At 49.8% G+C, this 20,222-nt stretch overlaps 1 protein-coding gene across 1 annotated transcript in view; it reads left to right on the top strand.

Annotated features, from left to right (window-relative positions):
- The first annotated feature begins 4,171 nt into the window (after positions 1-4,171).
- The window catches only part of LOC128842534 (flavin-containing monooxygenase 5-like), a 38,990-nt gene continuing 22,939 nt past the window's right edge, over positions 4,172-20,222 (top strand). The window contains exons 1-4 of the mRNA XM_054038623.1: positions 4,172-4,395; positions 7,466-7,654; positions 8,036-8,198; positions 10,346-10,488. Of these exons, the coding sequence (XP_053894598.1) occupies positions 4,261-4,395; positions 7,466-7,654; positions 8,036-8,198; positions 10,346-10,488 (630 nt within the window). The 5' untranslated portion in view covers positions 4,172-4,260. The remainder of the gene's footprint in view (positions 4,396-7,465; positions 7,655-8,035; positions 8,199-10,345; positions 10,489-20,222) is intronic.

Here is a 20,222-nt window from a genome sequence, read left to right as displayed (position 1 = left end):
TGCTCCGCTCTGCCCTGCTTCACTCCACTCACCATCCCATGGGCCATTCCAACCGGCCCCCAAACTGCTGTGCTTTGCCAGCCGTTTAGCAATATATTTTCAGGCTCCCCCCCCCTAGTTAATACAGCACTCAGTGATTTCAGCTTGTAGTAGGGGAGCCCCAGTGCTGGTGCACCATTGGCCAAAAGTAAATTCAGCACAGCAGCCTGTAACTAGACTCTTAATAGAATCAAAATTAACTCTGCTAGTCAACAGTGGAGAGAGAAGGAGGTACAATTGGTGTTTCAGACCCTTAAGGAAGGGGGCATACCACCAGATACAAATACCTGTCCCCAGCTTCTCTCTCCATTCACTGGGTTTTGGAACCCATGTCCCTTGTCTAGTGAGTGCTACTTAATTGATGGTGAGTCCCTCTGTCATAAAATAGTTCCACTGGCCTTGATTCACATAATCAGGGTAACAACACTTTATTCTTCCTGCCCCAATAACAGAGAAACTGGGGATCCCACAGCAGCCAAAATGACCATTTGGGTGGCTGTGGGCTCATGCTAAGCAGGGTGGGTGTGCCTATGCAAACAAGATCAGCCCCTGAAGTTCTTTTCCACAACTCGCCACAATTTACCATCAGATGCCAGGGTAGAGCTCATCCTGACTCTGCTTACAACTGTATTTACAGAACCATTCCATTTCAGTTTTAAAGGGCTTTATCACTTGTTTTAGCTGCTTTTCTCTCATGTACCCTAACAACCTCCGAACTTTAGCACAAGTTCTTTTGTGGATTGCCATGCAACTAAGGCAGCTGAGGTCTATGTGCACTAAACTCTGAATGATGGTGAGCACTGACTAATGCTATACAATGACAGGGTCATCATAACACCTTAGACTCTCTTGGCCATATATTCCACCAAAATTAATGCAACAGCTCCCAGCCAGCAAATAAATCCTGTCCCCCCCATCCCTGCATCAGTTCTGTTCCCTCCCCCATCCTCCCACCCCTCTCAGTCCAGCCCCTATCCCCATGTCTGCTCCTCCAGGGCCTCCTCACCCCAATCTGTCCATGCCCAGGCCTGGTGCAGGGAGGAGGGGTTGAGGCACTGTCCTGCCCCTGTTGCTCACAGTAGTGGAGGGGGAGGACAGGTGAGGTGGCCTGGAGCTGTGGGGGTCTTAGTTCCCCTCCAGTGAGAACATCTTTATGTTGCTGATGGGAGGGGGATGGGCCAAGAGCTCTGCTTGCAGCAGCGTTGGTTGGTCATTCTGCCATAGGATGTGGGCAAGGGGGGCAGGCAGCCAATCAGAGGGGGATTCCCCTGTGTCATGGCCAGACAGCTCCAGCCCCAGCCAATCCTAGCAGCATGCGAGGATCCAGGGAGAGCCTGCTGAGCGCAATCACTGTAGGAGGCCAGTGGCAGGCACCACCTGCTGCCAATTATCCTGGGGCAACTCTCCACACCTGGCCCTGCCAAGAGGGCATCTGTGCTGCTCCCTGCCTGTCTCACGCAAGGGGAGGCTCCTAACAAGTGCACACCCAGGGGTGACATCTCTGCATAAGAACATAAAAACCACCATACTGACAGTGGCCCATGCCAGGTGCTTCAGAGGGAACGAACGGAACAGGTAATCATCAAGTGATCCATCCCCTGTCGCCCATTCCCAGCTTCTGGCAAACAGAGGCTAGGGACACCGTCCCTGCCCACCCTGGCTAATAGCCATTGATGGACCTATCCTCCATCCTCTACAGAGCAGTCCCTGGGCTGAGCTGCACATCTTGTAGTACTTCCCAGCAGGAGACCCCCTCTGATTGGCTGTTTTGCCCACTGCCTTGCCTCCTGGGGAACAGGAGCCAATCAGAGCTGCTGAAGGAGGCAGGCAGAGCTCTCACACCTCCCCTTAAGAGCCCACACTGCACTCGCAGGTGGGGAGGAGGAGCAGAGAGTTCCAGCAGCTCTGTTCCCCCACTCCCCATCCTGTGAGCAATAGGGATAGGACAGTGCCTCTATACCCCACCCCTCCCCCCTTCAGCACCTGGCCTGGGCAGGTGTGGTAAAGAGCCCCCGGAGCAGCATGCAGAGCAGAGGTGTGGCTGGGGAGCAGAATTGAGTGGGACAGATTTGCTTGCAAGCTGGGGGCACAATTGATGGGGGGGTCAGAGAGGTGGAACAGATGTGGAGACAGAATTGATGGGGGACTTGGAGGAGACAGGATTTCTTTGGGGCATGGGTGAAGAATTAATTACAGGGTGAGGGGATGGGTAAATGGGGTGGCGGTGAGAGAGCCCCCATTTTTTTCAGAATACTTTAAGCATTATAAATCACTTAGAAAAGTTAGATGCCTGCAAGTCACCCGGGCCTGATGAAATGCATCCTAGAATACTCAAGGAGCTAATAGAGGAGGTATCTGAGCCTCTAGCTATTATCTTTGGAAAGTCATGGGAGACAGGAGAGATTCCAGAAGACTGGAAAAGGGCAAATATAGTGCCCATCTATAAAAAGGGAAATAAAAACAACCCAGGTAACTACAGACCAGTTAGTTTAACTTCTGTGCCAGGGAAGATAATGGAGCAAGTAATTAAGGAAATCATCTGCAAACACTTGGAAGGTGGTAAGGTGATAGGGAACAGCCAGCATGGATTTGTGAAGAACAAATCATGTCAAACCAATCTGATAGCTTTCTTTGATAGGATAACGAGCCTTGTGGATAAGGGTGAAGCGGTGGATGTGGTATACCTAGACTTTAGTAAGGCATTTGATACGGTCTCGCATGATATTCTTATCGATAAACTAGGCAAATACAAATTAGATGGGGCTACTATAAGGTGGGTGCATAACTGGCTGGATAACCGTACTCAGAGAGTTGTTATTAATGGTTCCCAATCCTGCTGGAAAGGCGTAACGAGTGGGGTTCCGCAGGGGTCTGTTTTGGGACCGGCTCTGTTCAATATCTTCATCAACGACTTAGATATTGGCATAGAAAGTACGCTTATTAAGTTTGCGGATGATACCAAACTGGGAGGGATTGCAACTACTTTGGAGGACAGGGTCATAATTCAAAATGATCTGGACAAATTGGAGAAATGGGCTGAGGTAAACAGGATGAAGTTTAACAAAGACAAATGCAAAGTGCTCCACTTAGGAAGGAAAAATCAATTTCACACATACAGAATGGGAAAAGACTGTCTAGGAAGGAGTACGGCAGAAAGGGATCTAGGGGTTATAGTGGACCACAAGCTAAATATGAGTCAACAGTGTGATGCTGTTGCAAAAAAAGCAAACATGATTCTGGGATGCATTAACAGGTGTGTTGTGAGCAAGACACGAGAAGTCCTTCTTCCGCTCTACTCTGCTCTGGTTAGGCCTCAGCTGGAGTATTGTGTCCAGTTCTGGGCGCCGCATTTTAAAAAAGATGTGGAGAAATTGGAAAGGGTCCAAAGAAGAGCAACAAGAATGATTAAAGGTCTTGAGAACATGACCTATGAAGGAAGGCTGAAAGAACTGGGTTTGTTTAGTTTGGAAAAGAGAAGACTGAGAGGGGACATGATAGCAGTTTTCAGGTATCTAATAGGGTGTCATAAGGAGGAGGGAGAGAACTTGTTCACCTTAGCCTCTAAGGATAGAACCAGAAACAATGGGTTTAAACTGCAGCAAGGAAGGTCTAGGTTGGACATTAGGAAAAAGTTCCTAACTGTCAGGGTGGTTAAACACTGGAACAAATTGCCTAGGGAGGTTGTGGAATCTCTGTCTCTGGAGATATTTAAGAGTAGGTTAGATAAATGTCTATCAGGGATGGTCTAGACAGTATTTGGTCCTGCCATGCGGGCAGGGGACTGGACTCGATGACCTCTCGAGGTCCCTTCCAGTCCTATAATCTATGAATCTATGAATCTATGAATCTATGGTTAGATCAGGGAAACAAGCCCTTCATGGGGAGGGTGCGCAGGGGCTGATGTGTGGCAGGGTGGTTGCAAGAATCCTGTAAATCCTGTCTGCTAGTGTAGCAATTACTTTATTATGCAACTGAGCCACGCTGCATTTCCAGCAAGAGAGAAGCCCAGGAGTGGTCACACCCCTGCTCTGAGCCTCCCTGCCCAGGAATTCAGTGCCTCAGATAGCCCAATCAGAGAGCAGCTCTGACTCAAGCTGCTCCATCATTCAGAGTTGGCAAGCGATTGCGACTCCTCTCCAGCTCTGAACTGCGCCAACAGGGATACGGCCTGAGGATCCCCCTCTCCCAGGTGGCTGGCAAAGTGCTCTGAGGCCGGACGGCATGGCACAGAAGAGGGTTGCAGTTATTGGAGCTGGCGTTTGTGGACTGAGCTCCATTAAATGCTGCTTGGATGAGGGGCTGGAGCCCACCTGCTTCGAGAGAAGTGGCGACATTGGAGGGCTCTGGAGATTTGAGGTGGGTCCGAGTTTCTCTCAATCCTGACTTGCTTGGTGGGGTAGAAATGAAAGTGTTTCCAGTCTTTCCCCCGGGAAAACATTCTCGAAAAGCGTTTCTCTGCATGCTCCAACCTCTGCTTAGCAGCAAAACAATGCAGGGCCAGTAGCCATGTGTCAGACTCCACCACAGCCTTACTGTGCTAGGGAGCTGTACAAATATCCCCAGCGCTGCTAACATAGGGTTACCATTTTTCCACAAGCAAAATAGAGGACACGGGGAGGCGGGAGAAGAGGAGCCCCGCTCTAGCCCCGCCCCTGCCCCGCCCCATCCACTCCCTCCCACTTCCCATCCCCTGATTGCCCCCCTTAGAACTCCCAACCCCCCCCCTTGTCCCCTGACTGCCCCCTCCTGGGACCCTTGCCACTAACTGCCCCCTAGGACCCCACTCCCTATCTAAGCCGCCTGCTTCTTGTCCCCTGACTGCCCCCTCCTGAGAACCCCCCACCCTCACTGCCCCCACGACCCTACCTGTCCCCTGACTGCCCTGACCCTTATCCACACCCCCACCCCATATTCACACCCCCACCCCCAGACAGACCCCCGGGGCTCCCATGCCCTATCCAACTGCTCCCCGCCCCCTGACAGGACCCCCAGAACTCCCGACCCATCCAACCCCCCCTGCTCCCTGTCCCTGCCTGCCTCAACCCCTCTCCACACCCCTGCCCCCGACAGCACCCCCAGAACTCCCGACCCATCCAACCCCCCCTGCTCCCTGTCCCTGCCTGCCTCAACCCCTCTCCACACCCCTGCCCCCGACAGCACCCCCAGAACCCCAGACCCATCTAACCCCCGCTGCTCCCTGTCCCTGCCTGCCTCGACCCCTCTCCACGCCCCTGCCCTCCTGACAGCCCCCCCCGTAACTCCCGACCCATCCAACCCCCCCTCCCTGTCCCCTGACCAGGGCCGGCTTTAAAGAGCTCAGGAATCGAGCTGTGCTCTGACCGGAGCTCCGGCCGGGGCTGTGGGGCTTGGGGCTGGGCTGGCGGTGCTCGGCCCGAGCCGGGGTCGGCGCTGCTGGGGCCCGAGCCGGGGCCGGCGCTGCTGGGGCCCGAGCCGGGCCGGGCTGGAGGTGCTCGGCCGGCGCCGGGCTGGCGTGCTCGGCCGGAACTGGGGCCACCGCCCTGGGGCCCGAGCCGGGCTGGGGCCGCCGGGCGCCGCTCGGCCCGGGCTGGAGGGAGCCGCACGGTCAGGGCCGTGCCTCCCCGGAGCTCTCCTCATGCCCCAGCTTACCTGCTACTGCCTCCCACCTGCCCCTGCTTCTTTTCAGACTTCCTGCGAAGATCTGATTCGCGGGAAGCAGGGGAGGGGGGAGGAGCAGGTGGGCGGAGCGTTCAGGGTAGGAGAAGAGGGGGAAGACAGCTGCGGGGCCGGACGGCGTGGTAAGGCTGCAGGGGATGGGGGGAGCCGGGAAGGGGCTTTGGCTGCCCAGCAGCGCCTGGCTGCCGCTTTTCTGTCTATAAATAGCCGACCGGGGGGAAATCCCGGACATTTTTAGATTTTTAAAAATCCCCCCCCAGACAGCTATTTATAGACTGAAAAGCCGGACATGTCCAGGGAAATCTGGACATATGGTAGCCCTAGCTAACACCAGTTCAGCTGCGCTGCACTTAGCCCCCCCGGAACCCCCAGTGCACTGAAAAGGGCTGTTGCAGCCAGAGCTCCATCTGCACCAGGTGCTGCTGAGCCGATTCTAGCCATGGGGGAAGAGTTTGTATAAACACTTTCATAGAGACCAGGCTTCAGGCTCCCCTAGGCCTGTGTGCACCTGCTACGGGCCTGACCCAAAGGCCAATGAAGTCAACGGGAATCTTTCCACTGACCCTGGGGGCTTTGAATCAGGCCCTTACCAATGTGTGAGGGAGCCTGTAGAGGTGTAACTAATATGTGCCAGGTCTGGAAGAAGGTGCGAGTTGAAGGAGACCCCCTCTGGCTTTAACATACACAGTCTACTGTGCTTCTGCTGCCCCCCTCCCTGCTCAGAGAAGTTTACTTCAGTTTAGACTCTCTGATACCCAGTTTCCTCTGAGCTTTGCCCACAGTGATGTTTATGGTGAGTTTTCCCTAGTAGTAAATAACCTAATGGAGTCTTAGTTCAGGCAGCATCCACAGGGTTCTAACCCCCCAGGATTGTCCTGGAGTCTCCAGGAATGAAAGATTAATCTTTAATTAAAGATTAAGTCTTGTGATGAAACCTGCAGGAATACATCCAACCAAAATTGGCAACCCTACATGTTCCTGTTGGGACAGTGTCCCTGTTAAGCTGGTTGGGGCGAGGTATACACTTCACCAAGTTAAGCCTTGTCTTCACTGCTGGAAAAAGTGTGCTGTTTACCTCAGAGTAACAAACTTGAGGTAATAAAACAGTGAAGACCAGAAACTTTAGTTTTCCTAGGAGTTAAACAGCTCTCTGCCCACTCCAGGGATTGAGTTAAACTCATGGCCAAAATAACATGCCTGGTCTTCACTAAGCATTTACCTAGAGAAAAAACTCAGGTACATTAGTCTCCATGAGGTAAAAAATTCACCTTTCATTCTTTCTACAGTCTCTTGGTCTTGCAGGTGATCTAGGCACCTGGCATAAAAGTCAAATAGTTAAGAAAATATAAGTCACGTTGAGAAGATGTGGTTTATCTCAGGAAGGACTATAATAAACCAGTGCCAGTAATTCTGTATGCTAGAAAGGACTCTAGCCAGCCATCTATTTTTTATTATCCCTTCCTAAATTCACTGTGCTTTAGGTTTTCCTAGGATTCTTGCAAGTTCAAGGTGATCATATGATCTCCTTGTTCCTGCTGGTTTTATTTATCATCCCCATAGGGGATTTAAAGAACATTTAAAGAAATGTCATTCTGTGCCCACTGCACCCCAGGCTAATGTCATATGACAAAGACACACTCGAAAGATGACTGTCACCTCAGCTTCTGCAGACGGAGTCAGTAATTCTGGCTATTTAACTTGTAGAACTTTAGTTCTTTGGGAGTTCACATGCTTAATGTTACAATCCATAATGTTCTCCTGATCCCTGCAGGAGAATCCCGAAGAAGGCAGGGCCAGCATCTACAGATCTGTCATCATCAACACCTCCAAGGAGATGATGTGCTTCAGTGACTTCCCCATTCCGGATGATTTCCCCAACTACATGCACCACTCCAAAATCATGAAGTATTTCCGCATGTATGCCGACCACTTCGACCTTCTGAAATACATTCGCTTCAAGGTGAGGAGAGCTGGCCCAGCGAGCAGGGGTAGGGGAGAGAGAGAGAGAGAGCACATGCACACTCATGGAACAGGGAGAACCAGAGGAGCTGTTCTGGGACCTCCTTTCATCTGGGGGCTGCGTGGCAGAAGTTACAGCCCAGCTCCCAGGAGCTGCTGCAGCCCCATTCCCTGTGGGAGCCAGTGAGCCACAGAGGCCATGAGGCAAAACCCAGCAGAGCCCAGCTGGCCTCCTGCTGCTGATCCCAGCTGTGCGCTGGCCTTGTGCTGTCTGTCTGGGTTGCTGACTCTGGCATGGGGAGGAGGTTAGTGTCAGGGGCTCCGTTCCAAGGGAACGGATGAAATTCCCTGGTGCCAGCTCTGAGTGCCCTTTTCCTTCCAGACCATTGTGGTCAGTGTGACAAAACGCCCGGATTTCTCCACCACGGGCCAGTGGGACATTGTCACGGAGACTGCGGGGAAGCAGGAGTCAGCCGTCTTCGATGGAGTCATGGTTTGCACCGGCCATCACACCAACGCCCATCTGCCACTGGACTCCTTCCCAGGTAGGATGTGAAGTGCAAAACTAATTGGAATTAATTTGCAAACTGGACACCATCAGATTAGGCCTGCATAAAGATTGGGAGTGGTTGGGTCATTACAAAACCTAAACCTAATTTCCCCAATACTAATTTCCCCCTACTGTCACTCACACCTTCTTGTCAACTGTTTGAAATGGGCCACTCTCATTACCACTTCAAAAGTTATTTTTCCTCCCTTGGTATCCTGCTGTTAGTTGATTTGTCTCGTTAGACTGACCTTACACTTGGTAAGGCAACTCCCGTCCTTTCATGTATTTATACTTGCTCCTGTATTTTCCACTCCATTCATCTGATGAAGTGGATTTTAGCCCACGAAACTTTATGCCCAAATAAATATGTTAGTCTCTAAGATGCCACAAGGACTCCTCGTTGTTTTTGCTGATACAGACTAACACAGCTACCACTCTGAACAGGGCCGGCTTTACCAAGAGCGGGGCCCGATTCCTGGGGGCGGGGCTTGCTGCAAGCCCCGCCCCCAGGACCCGAGGCGCGCCGCCGGGGGGACCCGAGCCGTGCCGCCGGGGGCCGGGGCCGGGGGGACCCGAGCCGTGCCGCGGGGGGGCCAGGGCCTGGGGGACCCGAGCCGCGCGGGCCGCGCTGGGGGTGGGGGGTGGGGATCCCAGCCGCGCCGCAGAAGCCGCGCCGGGGGGGGGGGCCCGAGCCGCGCCGCCGGGGGGCCGGGGACGGGGGGACCCGAGCCGCGCCGCAGGAGCCGCGCTGGGGGGAATCCCAGCCACGCCGCGGAAGCCGCGCCGGGGGTCGGGGGGGGGGGATCCCAGCCGCGCCGCAGAAGCCGTGCTGGGGGGGGGGGGACCCGAGCCGCGCCGGGGGACGGGGGGCCCCGAGCCGCAGGGGACTGGGCCGGGCTGGAGCCGCTGGGGCCTGCGGGATGGGCGCGCCTCCCCGGAGCCCTTCTCCCGCCCCCACCCCAGCTTACCTTGTGCTGCTGGCCCATCCCTGCTTCGTCTCAGACTTCCCGCGAATCTCTGATTCGCGGGAAGCAGGGGAGGGGGCGGGGCGTTCAGGGGAGGGGAGGAGGGGCCGGGGAAGTGAGCTGGGGGCGGGGCGGGGTTGATAGCTGCAGCGCGGGGCCCTCTTGGCGCGGGGCCCAATTCAGCCGAATCGGCTGAATCTGCCTAAAGCCGGCCCTGACTCTGAAACTAAACCCTTTATGTCTCTCTGCATCTCCATATGTTATGTTCTAGTTCCAGTCCCTCCATCCCCTCATGTGGCCTGGGACCAGAGTGGTTTCCTGATGGAGACGGTGGCAGGTCTGCAGAGGCTCCTAGTGGATGCCCTGTTCTGTCCTGGAGGCCTGGACCCTGGAGGCAGCATTACAGCTGGTCAAAACTCAGAATTTCCATTTCACAGGAGATTTTGAAAATTAATAGTTTCACATTTCAATTATGACACAAACTGAAGGCTCTATGATCAAGGAAATAAAGTATTTCAATCATTACTAAATAGTACCTGCCCTTACCAATTTTAAAAATAACAGATTAAAATAATAAAATGAAAAATAAGAAGTTAAAAATTTGAAATGAAATTTCCAAATTCTGAAACAAAAGTTCCTTGGTACATGTGGTCACCAGGGTTAAAACGAAGATGGCACTTGCCGAGGTTATGAGCAAAGAAAAGCAAATCCAGAGCCAAATCCAGCTGCATATTAAACCCCCAGAGGAGTGTCCTCCACAGCTCAGTTTCCTTGTGCAGTCCAGCTTTAAAGGTGACCTACAAAGTGGGAGGGGAAAACTCTTGGCTTCTGCCCTCGTTTGCTTCATTTCATTTCAAGTCCTGAAAGGCTTTTTAAAGATTATTTTTTTCTGCTTGTCACTTGCATTGGAAATCGAGGGGTCCCTGTCTACTCCTGGAGAACTCTGTGATTGGCTGGAGAATAAGCAGGATGATGACATCACATGTACCAAGGAGGGATTTTTACTGAGTTTTACACACTCATGGATTGTCTAACTGCTGTGTGTGTGTCACTCCTGCCCAGGGCACAAGGAATGCTGCAGACCCTTGCAGTCCTGCTATTCCCTTGAATCTCAGACCCCCAGGACAATACAGGAGGCATGGGACACACCCACAGCTGCTCCACTTCTTCTTTGCAGGGATCGAAAAGTTCAAAGGCCGCTACTTCCACAGTCGGGATTACAAGAAGCCCCAGGAGTTCTCGGGGAAGAGAGTCATTGTGATCGGCACTGGCAATTCAGGAACAGACCTGGCAGTGGAGCTCAGCCACACCGCAGATCAGGTTTGGTTTAGGGAATTTTACACCACTGAATGGTCAGAATGTTGTGGCTCGTCACTCTGTGACTTCCACTGACTCAGCAGCCAAGTGCTCTTCCCCCTCGTGGCTACACTTCCCCTCCAGAGTGCAGCCATACTCGGGGCCCCAGCCCCTCTCCAATCCACACTGGGGAAATCTTCCACTTCCTGTGTTTGACCCCCATGTGGAATTCCCATTGATTTCAATGGTGTACCAGCAGACTGGGCAATAGAGGGGAGCAGTGAGGAATGGGGAGCAGATCTGGAAGGCCCACCCATGCAGACTTGCTCAATCTGCTATGCATCAAATTCGTACCTGCTCTGCTTTGCCTAGGGAGCCTGTCAGAGACATCAGGCCTACAGCCCACCCTGGGGGGATGCTAAATTGAGAACCCACACCTGCTGTATTACAGGGGTTACCATCTGCTCAAACACCCCACAACCTGAGTGAGCAAGGCCAGCAAGCCTCTGAGTCGAAGTCGCTCCCAACAAAAGGCCATTGAATTCCAGTTCTACTGGGGATGGAACGCGTGCCCCGGACACAGTTCATACCACCCACCCTCTTTGTGATCTGCAGGCACTTAATGGCAACTAGGGAGAAGGCATAGGCATTTCCTTATAGATATAGGCATTTGCTCACAAGTACATGCTTATGCTTATGACATGGTTTGTCAGGGCAAATGCCTGCCTCTAAGGTTATACCTGCCCTGCAATCAGAGGTGTGACTGCAGTACAGTAGACATACCTCAGCTACCTTCTATCTAGCTAGAATAACTATAGGAGTGGAGCCACAGCAGCACAATTGTCTAGCTGCTTGAGTACATACCCAGGGTCCTAGATGGACTTGTACAGCCTGTGCTGCTGTGACTTCCCCGCTATTGTGATTTCAGCTATCTACATGTGTTGCAGTCACACCTGTGATTGCTGCATAGACATTACCCTTGAAGAAGACTCTGCGTGACCTCCTGCTCAGAACGTTGGTGTCTAGAGATGGTTCTCTGGCTTAGCTAGCTGAGCGGGTTGTGGCAAAATGGTTCTACAGTCTCCTGAATCATAGAATCATAGACTATCAGGGTTGGAAGGGGCCTCAGGAGGTCATCTAGTCCAACCCCTTGCTCAAAGCAGGACCAATCCCTAACTAAATCATCCCAGCCAGGGCTTTGTCAAGCCTGACCTTAAAAACCTCTAAGGAAGGAGATTCCACCATCTCCCTAGGTAATGCATTCCAGTGCTTCACCACTCTCCTAGTGAAAAAGTTTTTCCTAATATCCAACCTAAACCTCCCCCACTGCAACTTGAGACCATTACTCCTTGTTCTGTCATCTGCTACCACTGAGAACAGTCTAGATCCATCCTCTTTGGAACCCCCCCTCAAGTAGCTGAAAGCAGCTATCAAATCCCCCCTCATTCTTCTCTTCTGCAGACTAAACAATCCCAGTTCCCTCAGCCTCTCCTCATAAGTCATATGCTCCAGCCCCTTAATCACTTTTGTTGTCCTCCACTGTATCTTTCCAATTTTTCCACATCCTTCTTGTAGTGTGGGGCCCAAAACTGGACACAGTATTCCAGATGAGGCCTCACCAATGTTGAATAGAGGGAAATGATCACATCCCTTGATCTGCTGGCAATGCCCCCACTTATACAGTCCAAAATGCCGTTAGCCTTCTTAGCAACAAGGGCACACTGTTGACTCATATCCAGCTTCTCATCCACTGTAACCCCTAGGTCCTTTTCTACAGAATTGGTGCCTACCCATTCGGTCCCTAGTCTGTAGCAGTGCCTGGGATTCTTCCGTCCTAAGTGCAGGACTCTGCATTTGTCCTTGTTGAACTTCACATTTCTGATCACTTTCCCCTCCTCTAAGTGCTTCAGAATTGATTCCACGAGGACCTGCTCCATGATTTTTCCAGGGACTGAGGTGATGCTGACTGGCCTGTAGTTCCCCGGATCCTCCTCCTTCCCTTTTTTAAAGATGGGCACTACATTAGCCTTTTTCCAGTTATCCAGGACCTCCCCCGATCACCATGAGTTACCAAAGTTTCCCTTAACTGCATGTGTCTGGGCTCAGGCCCAGGGATGTTATGAACCCTGCATTTATTTCTTGGCCCAATTAATCACTCCTGGCAATGGACAAGAGTCAGCTGTCAGCACTGATATTTCTAGATCTGCTCGCTGTCTGATGCTACTGGGGAGGAGTTGACGTCTCTGCAGATTTTGGGATAGGTGGAGATAGTCTCTTCAGTGACTGAGTTGTTTCCTCCCTGCCCTGGGGTCTCTAATATGGCCCACCCTTAATCATGCAGAACTAATTGCAGTGCATTTGGGAGTTCTGGTGGCCAGACACATGCCTTTGACATGCATCTGAATTGGAGCAAAGGTGTGTTTTTTCAGACAGCAGAAAGTGCTATGCGATGACATGACTGACAAATGCCATGATCCTTGTAGATTTATCGTCTCTCATATGCCATCGAAATGTCGATTCTGTGTTGCCCCTCATTCTTGGGAGGAGTTCCCCATAGTCATCTGCAAAGCCACCTCATTGTCCTCCTTAAAACTTGCCTTTGTTGTTAACTTTACAAACAACTTGACAATGGTTACAGAGGAACTCTTGCAGGAAGTGTACAGATGCCACACCTCCTGTACACTCTTTATGCATCTTTGGTTTCTTGTGACACTCTTCCTGATGGAGGCAGAAACAAATGTGATGGGGCAAGGCCAGATGGCTACAGTAAAGTAGTGAGGAACAGGTATGTTAGCCCCAAGCTAAACAAATCCCTGGTACCGTAGTAACCAAATGGCAGTTGCTCCAGGTTAATCAAGACACCTGGGGCCAATTAAGATCCTTCTAGAGGCAGGAGAGACAGCTAGATTGATTGGGACACCTGAAGCCAATTAAGGACTGGCTGGAACTAGTTAAAAGCCTCTCAGTTAGTCAGTGTGGTGTGGGTGTCAGGAGCTATAGGAGGGTGCTGTGCTGTGCTGTGCTGTGCTGTGCTGTGCTGTGCTGTGCTGTGCTGTGCTGTGCTGTGCTGTGCTGTGCTGTGCTGTGCTGTGCTGTGCTGTGCTGTGCTGTGCTGTGCTGTGCTGTGCTGTGCTGTGCTGTGCTGTGCTGTGCTGTGCTGTGCTGTTGGAGGAATGAAGCAGTATGAATCTATATCAGGTGCAAGGAAGGAGGCCCTGAGGTAATTGTGAAGAAGATATTGAGTGGGGGCTGCTGTGGGGAAGTAGCCCAGGGAATTGAACATGCCCTATTTCCAAAAAATCAGCTTTCATAGCTGCTAAGTTTAGGGTCTCTGGGCTGGAGCCTGGAGTAGAGGGCAGGCCCAGGCTTCCCCCTCCCCTCCCTGATTAATCACTGATACTGGGAGACAACAGAGACTGTGTGAGGGAGGGTTGTTTCTCCTCACCTCCCTTGCTGGCTTATGATGAAAATGGCTTAGTAGACTGTGACCCTTGCCTCTAGAGAGAGAAGGGCTATGTGGAGGGTCACAGTGAGCCTCTGAGGCTAGCAAAAATCCGTCAGGAAATGCAGGACCCACGGAGTCAAGGACAGAACTTTGTCACGCAAAGGAGCCCAGGACAAGGCAGTCAGAGGCTGCAGCCAGACTGTAGCAGGGAGTTTTGTTTCCTCATTTCAGTACATAGTTTCCATTCTTAATAAAGGGTTCATTCTGAAAATGATCTGCCTATCAGTAAGGTACAACATGGGATCAGGACTGGATGGCATAGGGTGCTGGGGTTGGTGCCAGTGCAGAGCTTGTGCACTGCTACAGAGCTTGTGCAACTGCAATGAACTTCCCCACCAGCCCTGACAATCAGGGGAAATGCTGAATGTGCCTGGAAAAGGTTCAAACAGGAGGTTGAGCTGTCTAGGAAAGCGCACAGGAGCAAATAAACTGGACGATGAGCAAAAGATTCCTCTGCCCTTAACAGTGGCAGGCACAGAAGCCATAGATGTCTATGATGCATTCCATACAGATGATGGCTGGGAAAGAGAGGAAAGCTTTGCAGAAATAATGAAAATGTTTGAAGATCATTGTGTCCTTAGAAAAAAAATGTTACTTACGGAAGATCTATGTTCAGGATGAGGACAATGAATGAAGGGGAAACAGAAGAGTTTGTCACAAACTTGAAACTAAGAAGTCAGTGCTGCAAATACGGAATATTAAAAGACTCTCTCATTAAAGATCAGATTGTCCTGGAGTGTAACAATAAAAAAGTCTGTGAAGAGTTAAAGGCAGGGGGATCTGAGTTGGACACTAGAAAGGGCAACAGGAGTTCCTCATAAATATCCACAGAGAGCACTGCCTATCACACTGACCAGTATTGCTTCATTGCCTACTTGTACTCACTCCCGTGTCTGTCAATATCCATCCGTGGTCTCTTGTCTTATATTTAGATTGTAAGACCCTTAGGGCACGGACTGTCCTTTTGTTCTGTGTTTGTACAGCACCAACCACAACGGAGCCCTGATCTATGACTAGGGTGCTGAAGCACTAAAGTAACACTAATAATAATATATGTACATGCCAAGCAGCAGAACACACCGAAACACAAATGAAAAGCCAGAGGCACACATCATATGCTTGTGAGTACCATAGCTAAACTAGCAATGGAAAAATTCATGGAAATTAAGTCAGCTAAGGACAAAAACATTGAAAGCAAGAAACAATGCCAGCAATGTGGCAGCTAGCATGAGCATAGCAAATTAACAGTATTCAGGCAGATATGCAGAAACTGTAATGAACCAAACCATTATGCTACAATGTGCAGAGAAAGCAGGAAAGTACAGAAAAGTATTCCTGAAGTAGAGTCAGAGATGCCAAGGCCAGAAGGGACCATTGTAATAATCAAGTCTGACCTCCTGTACAACACAGGCCAGAGAATTTCACCAACCGCCTAGAACAGATCTTTCAGAGAAACATTCACTCTTGATTTAAAAGTTGTCAGGGATGGAGAATCCACCACAATCCTTGGTAAATTGTTCCAGTGGTTAATTACTCTCTCCGTTAAAAAAATTTAATCTTATTTCCAGTCTGAATTTGTCTAGATAGAGTCCCCCACCCTGTAAGTGGCCTACATTTTTTGTTCCTATATTTATACATTTACATTCAGCTGTATTAAACTCATACTAAACTGTTTGCTTGCACCCATGACAGGTTTCAGAGTAGCAGCCGTGTTAGTCTGTATCCGCAAAAAGAACAGGAGTACTTGTGGCACCTTAGAGACTAACAAATTTATTAGAGCATAAGCTTTCGTGGACTACAGCCCACTTCTTCAGATGCATCCGAAGAAGTGGGCTGTAGTCCATGAAAGCTTATGCTCTAATAAATTTGTTAGTCTCTAAGGTGCCACAAGTACTCCTGTTCTTTTTGCTTGCACCCAGTTTACCAAGTGATCCAGATCACTTTGTATCAGTGTCCTGTCCTCTTCATTATTTGCCACTTCCCCAATTTTTGTGTCATCTTCAAACTTTATGAGTGATGATTTTAGGTTTCCTTCCACGTCATTAATAAAAATGTTAAAAATTGCATAAGGCCAAGAACTGATCTCTGTGGGATCGTACTGGAAACACACCCACTCAATGACGATTCACCATTTACAGTTACTGAGACCTATCAGCTAGCCAGTTTTTAATCCTTTTAATGTGTACGTGTTAATTTTATATCGTCTAATTTTTTAATCAAAATGCCATGCAGTACAAACACCCCAGAGAAGTCTAAGTATGTTATGTCAACCCTATTACCTTTAGCAACCAAATTTGTAATCCCATCAAAATAAGATATCAAGTTAGTTTGACAGGATCTGTTTTCCATACACCCATGTTGATTTGCATTAATTACATTACCCTCCTTCAATTCTTTAATAATCGAGTCCCATGTCAGGCTATAATTATCCAGGTCATCCCATTTACCCTTTCTAAAAATTGGCATAACATTAGCTTTCTTCCAGTCTTTGGGAACTTGCCCAATGCTGCAAGACTTATTGAAAATCAACATTACTGGACCAGTGAGCTCCTCAGCCAGCTCTTTTAAAACTCTTAGATGCAAGTTATCTGACCTGCTGATTTAAAAATGTCTAACTTTCATGGCTTTTGTTTAACATCATCCAGATATACTAGTGGAATAGAAAGAATGTTATAATCACCATATAATGAGACTATATAATCTGAAGAAGAAGATCTATTCTTAAGCACAGTAATGGAAGAGGCTGAAAACTCAAAAGATTGGCTAATTAAAATGTGCACAAATGGCACTTATAGGTAAGACAGCACGTTTGTCACGGAGGTCACGGATTCCATGACTTTCTGGGACCTCCATGACTTCTGCAGCGGTCGGTGCGGCTGGCTCAGGGGCCACCTGAGCAGCTCAGGCAACTCCTGGGCCAGTTGCACTGGCTGCTGCTGGGGCAGTCTCAGGCCACCGCACCCCTCTCCCCCAGCAGCAGCAGGAGTTTGCGTGTAGGAGGGGGCTCAGGGCTGGGGGTTGGAGCATGGGACAGGGTAAGGGTTCTGGACGTCACTTACCTTCGGGGGGTGAGGGGTCCCCGGAAGCGGCAACATCCCCCTCCCTCAGCTCTTAGGCGGAGGCGTAGCCAGGCACCTCTGCACACTGCTTCCAGCCTCTAGGCACAGTCCCTGTGGAGCCGGCACTCGGGGCGGAGGCAGTGCACAGAGCTGCCTCGCCCCACCTCTGCCTAGGAAATGAGGGAGGGGGATGTTGCTGCTTCCGGGGAGGCACAGAGCCAGGTAGGGAGCCTGCCAGCCCTGCCAACTCCCAGCACCCATGGTGCCCCCAGGCCACTCCCCTCCCCAGCACCCACGGCACCCCTGGGCCACCCCCCACGCCACCAAGATTTAGTTAGGGGTATATAGTACAAGTCACAGACAGGTCACGGGTCATGAATTTTTGTTTACTGCATGTGACCTATCCATGACTTTTACTAAAAATACCCGTGACTAAAATGTAGCCTTACTTATAGGACATACAGGATAGACACTGGGGCAAAAGTAAATGTAGTAACAGAAACTGAAATAGAAAGACGTAAGCAGACCATAAACATGGAAGAGTCAAAAGTGTCTGTGAAAAACTATAATGGAGGAACAATTCCAGTGTTGGGAATGAGTGCTGACACTTAAATACAAAGGGAAGATGATAAAACAAGAGTTTGTGGTGGTACATAGAGGCAAGCAACCAGTCTTTGGCCTACACATGTGTAAGGGGCTCGGTCTCATTATGAGGATGTATGCCACAGAGAGACAGAAGAACAATAAGAACCGGATATGAAAGTATTAATAGCATCATATAACGATGTATCCACAGGAAATGGGTGCCTTCCACTAACATACAAGATAAGGTTAAGAGAAGATACAGAGACAGTGGTATATGCTACACGAAAAGTTCCACAATTTTTAAGAAAGACACTAGAAGAAGAGATCACAGACTTTAAGGCCAGAAGGGACTATCATGATCATCTAGTTGGACCTCTTGCACATTCCAGGCCAGAGAACCTCACCCACCCACTCCTGTAATAGACCTCTAACCTCTGGCTGAGTTACTGAAATCCTCAAATAATGATTTAAAGACTTCAAGTCATAGAGAATCCACCATTTACTCTAGTTCAAACCAGCAAGTGACCTGTGCCTCATGCTCCAGAGGAATGTGAAAGACCCTCAGGATCTCTGCCAATCTGACCTGGGGGAAAATTCCTTCCCTACCCCAAACATGATGATCAGTTAGATCCTGAGCATGTTGGTGAGACCCACCAGCCAGACACCTGGGAAAGAATTCTCTGTAGTAACTCAGAGCCCTCCCCATCTAGTGTCCCATCTCCAGCCATTGGGATTTTTGCTACTAGCAGTTGCAGATTGGTTACATGCCATTATAGGCAGTCCCATCATACGATCCCCTTCATAAACTTATCAGGCTCAGTATTTTTTTTACCCTCCTTCTCCCCCACACCGCTCCCCTTGGGAGGCTGTTACAGAACTTCACTCCTCTGATGGCTAGAAAACGTCATCTAATTTTAAGCCTAAACTTGTTGATGGACAGTTTATATCCATTTGTTCTTGTGTCAACACTGGCACTGAACTTAAATAACTCCTCTCCCTCCCTGGTATTTATCCCTCAAATGTATTTATAGACCGCAAAACTATCTCCCATCAGCCTTCGTTTGGTTAGGCTAAACAAGCTAAGCTCCTTGAGTCTCCTATCATAAGGCAGGTTTTCCATTCCTTGGATAATCCTAGCAGCCCTTTTCTGCATCTCTGCATCTCCTGGAAGATGGTATTATTTGGAGAATAGAAGACCATCAGATTGGGATCAGTCCTTAGAAATCGTAGAGAAAAAAGAAGAGGGACCACAGCTGTGCATGGACCTTAAGGAGCTGAACAAAAACATAAAAAGAGAACATTTCTACTTGCCCACAAGAAGTAAAATATTGTCTGAGATGGCAGGAGCCAAATTCTTCAGCAAATTAGATGCATCATCAGGATTTTGGCAGATCCCCTTGGACACAGAGCTCCATGATCATAGAATCATAGAATATTAGGGTTGGAAGAGACCTCAGGAGGTCATCTAGTCCAACCCCCTATTCAAAGCAGGACCAATCCCCAACTAAATCATCCCAGCCAAGGCTTTGTCAAGCCAGGCCTTAAAAACTTCTAAGGATGGAGATTCCACCATCTCTCCAGGTATCCTATTCCAGTGCTTCACCACTCTCCTAGTGAAACAATGTTTCCTAATATCCAACCTAGACCTCCCCCACTGGAACTTGAGACCATTGCTTTTTGTTCTGTCATCTGCCACCACAGACAACAGCCGAGCTCCATCCTCTTTGGAACCCCCCTTCAGGTAGTTGAAGCTGCTATCAAATCCCTCCTCACTCTTCATTTCTGCAGACTAAATAACCCCAGTTCCCTCAGCCTCTCCTCATAAGTCATGTGTCCCAGCCCCCTAATCATTTTCATTGCCCTCCGCTGGACTCTCTCCAATTTGTCCACATCCCTTCTGTGGTGGGGGGACCAAAACTTGTACACAATATTCTAGGTGTGGCCTCACCAGTGCCGAATAGAGGGGAATAATCACTTCCCTCAACCTGCTGGCAATGATCCTACTAATACATCCTAATATGCTGTTAGCCTTCTTGGCAACAAGGGCGCACTACTGACTCATATCCAGCTTCTCATCCACTGTAATCCCCAGATCCTTTTCTGCAGAACTGCTGCTTAGCCAGTCGATTCCCAGCCTGTAGCGGTGCATGGGATTCTTTCTTCCTAAGTGCAAGACTCTGCACTTGTCCTTGTTAAACCTCATCAGATTTCTTTTGGCCCAATCCTCCAATTTGTCTAGGTCACTCTGGACCCTATCCCTACCCTCCAATGTATCTACCTCTTCCCCCAGCTTAGTGTCATCTGAAAACTTACTGACTTGTACTTTCAACACACCATTTGGTAGATACTGCTTCCTAAGATTTCCTTTCAGAATATGTTTGCCTGCAGAACATGAGCCAGATGTGAGAGACCCTAGGAGGTGTGAAAGTTTAGCCTGAGGGCACAATAATTTGGGCAGCACTGCTGTTGAATATCAGGAACAAGTGAAGAGAGAATTGGAAATTGTGAGAGCAAATAACCTTAAACTGAATTAAGGCAAATGTCAATTTCAAATCATGGAGATAACATACCTGGGAGGACAGCGTGACCTCAAAGGGAGTGTTGCCCAA

The sequence above is a fragment of the Malaclemys terrapin genome, chromosome 8 (genome assembly GCF_027887155.1).
Source record: "Malaclemys terrapin pileata isolate rMalTer1 chromosome 8, rMalTer1.hap1, whole genome shotgun sequence".
Lineage (NCBI taxonomy): Eukaryota > Metazoa > Chordata > Testudines > Emydidae > Malaclemys > Malaclemys terrapin.
The sequence above is the reverse complement of the archived record's forward strand: the minus strand, read 5'-3'. Positions and strand labels throughout refer to the sequence as shown.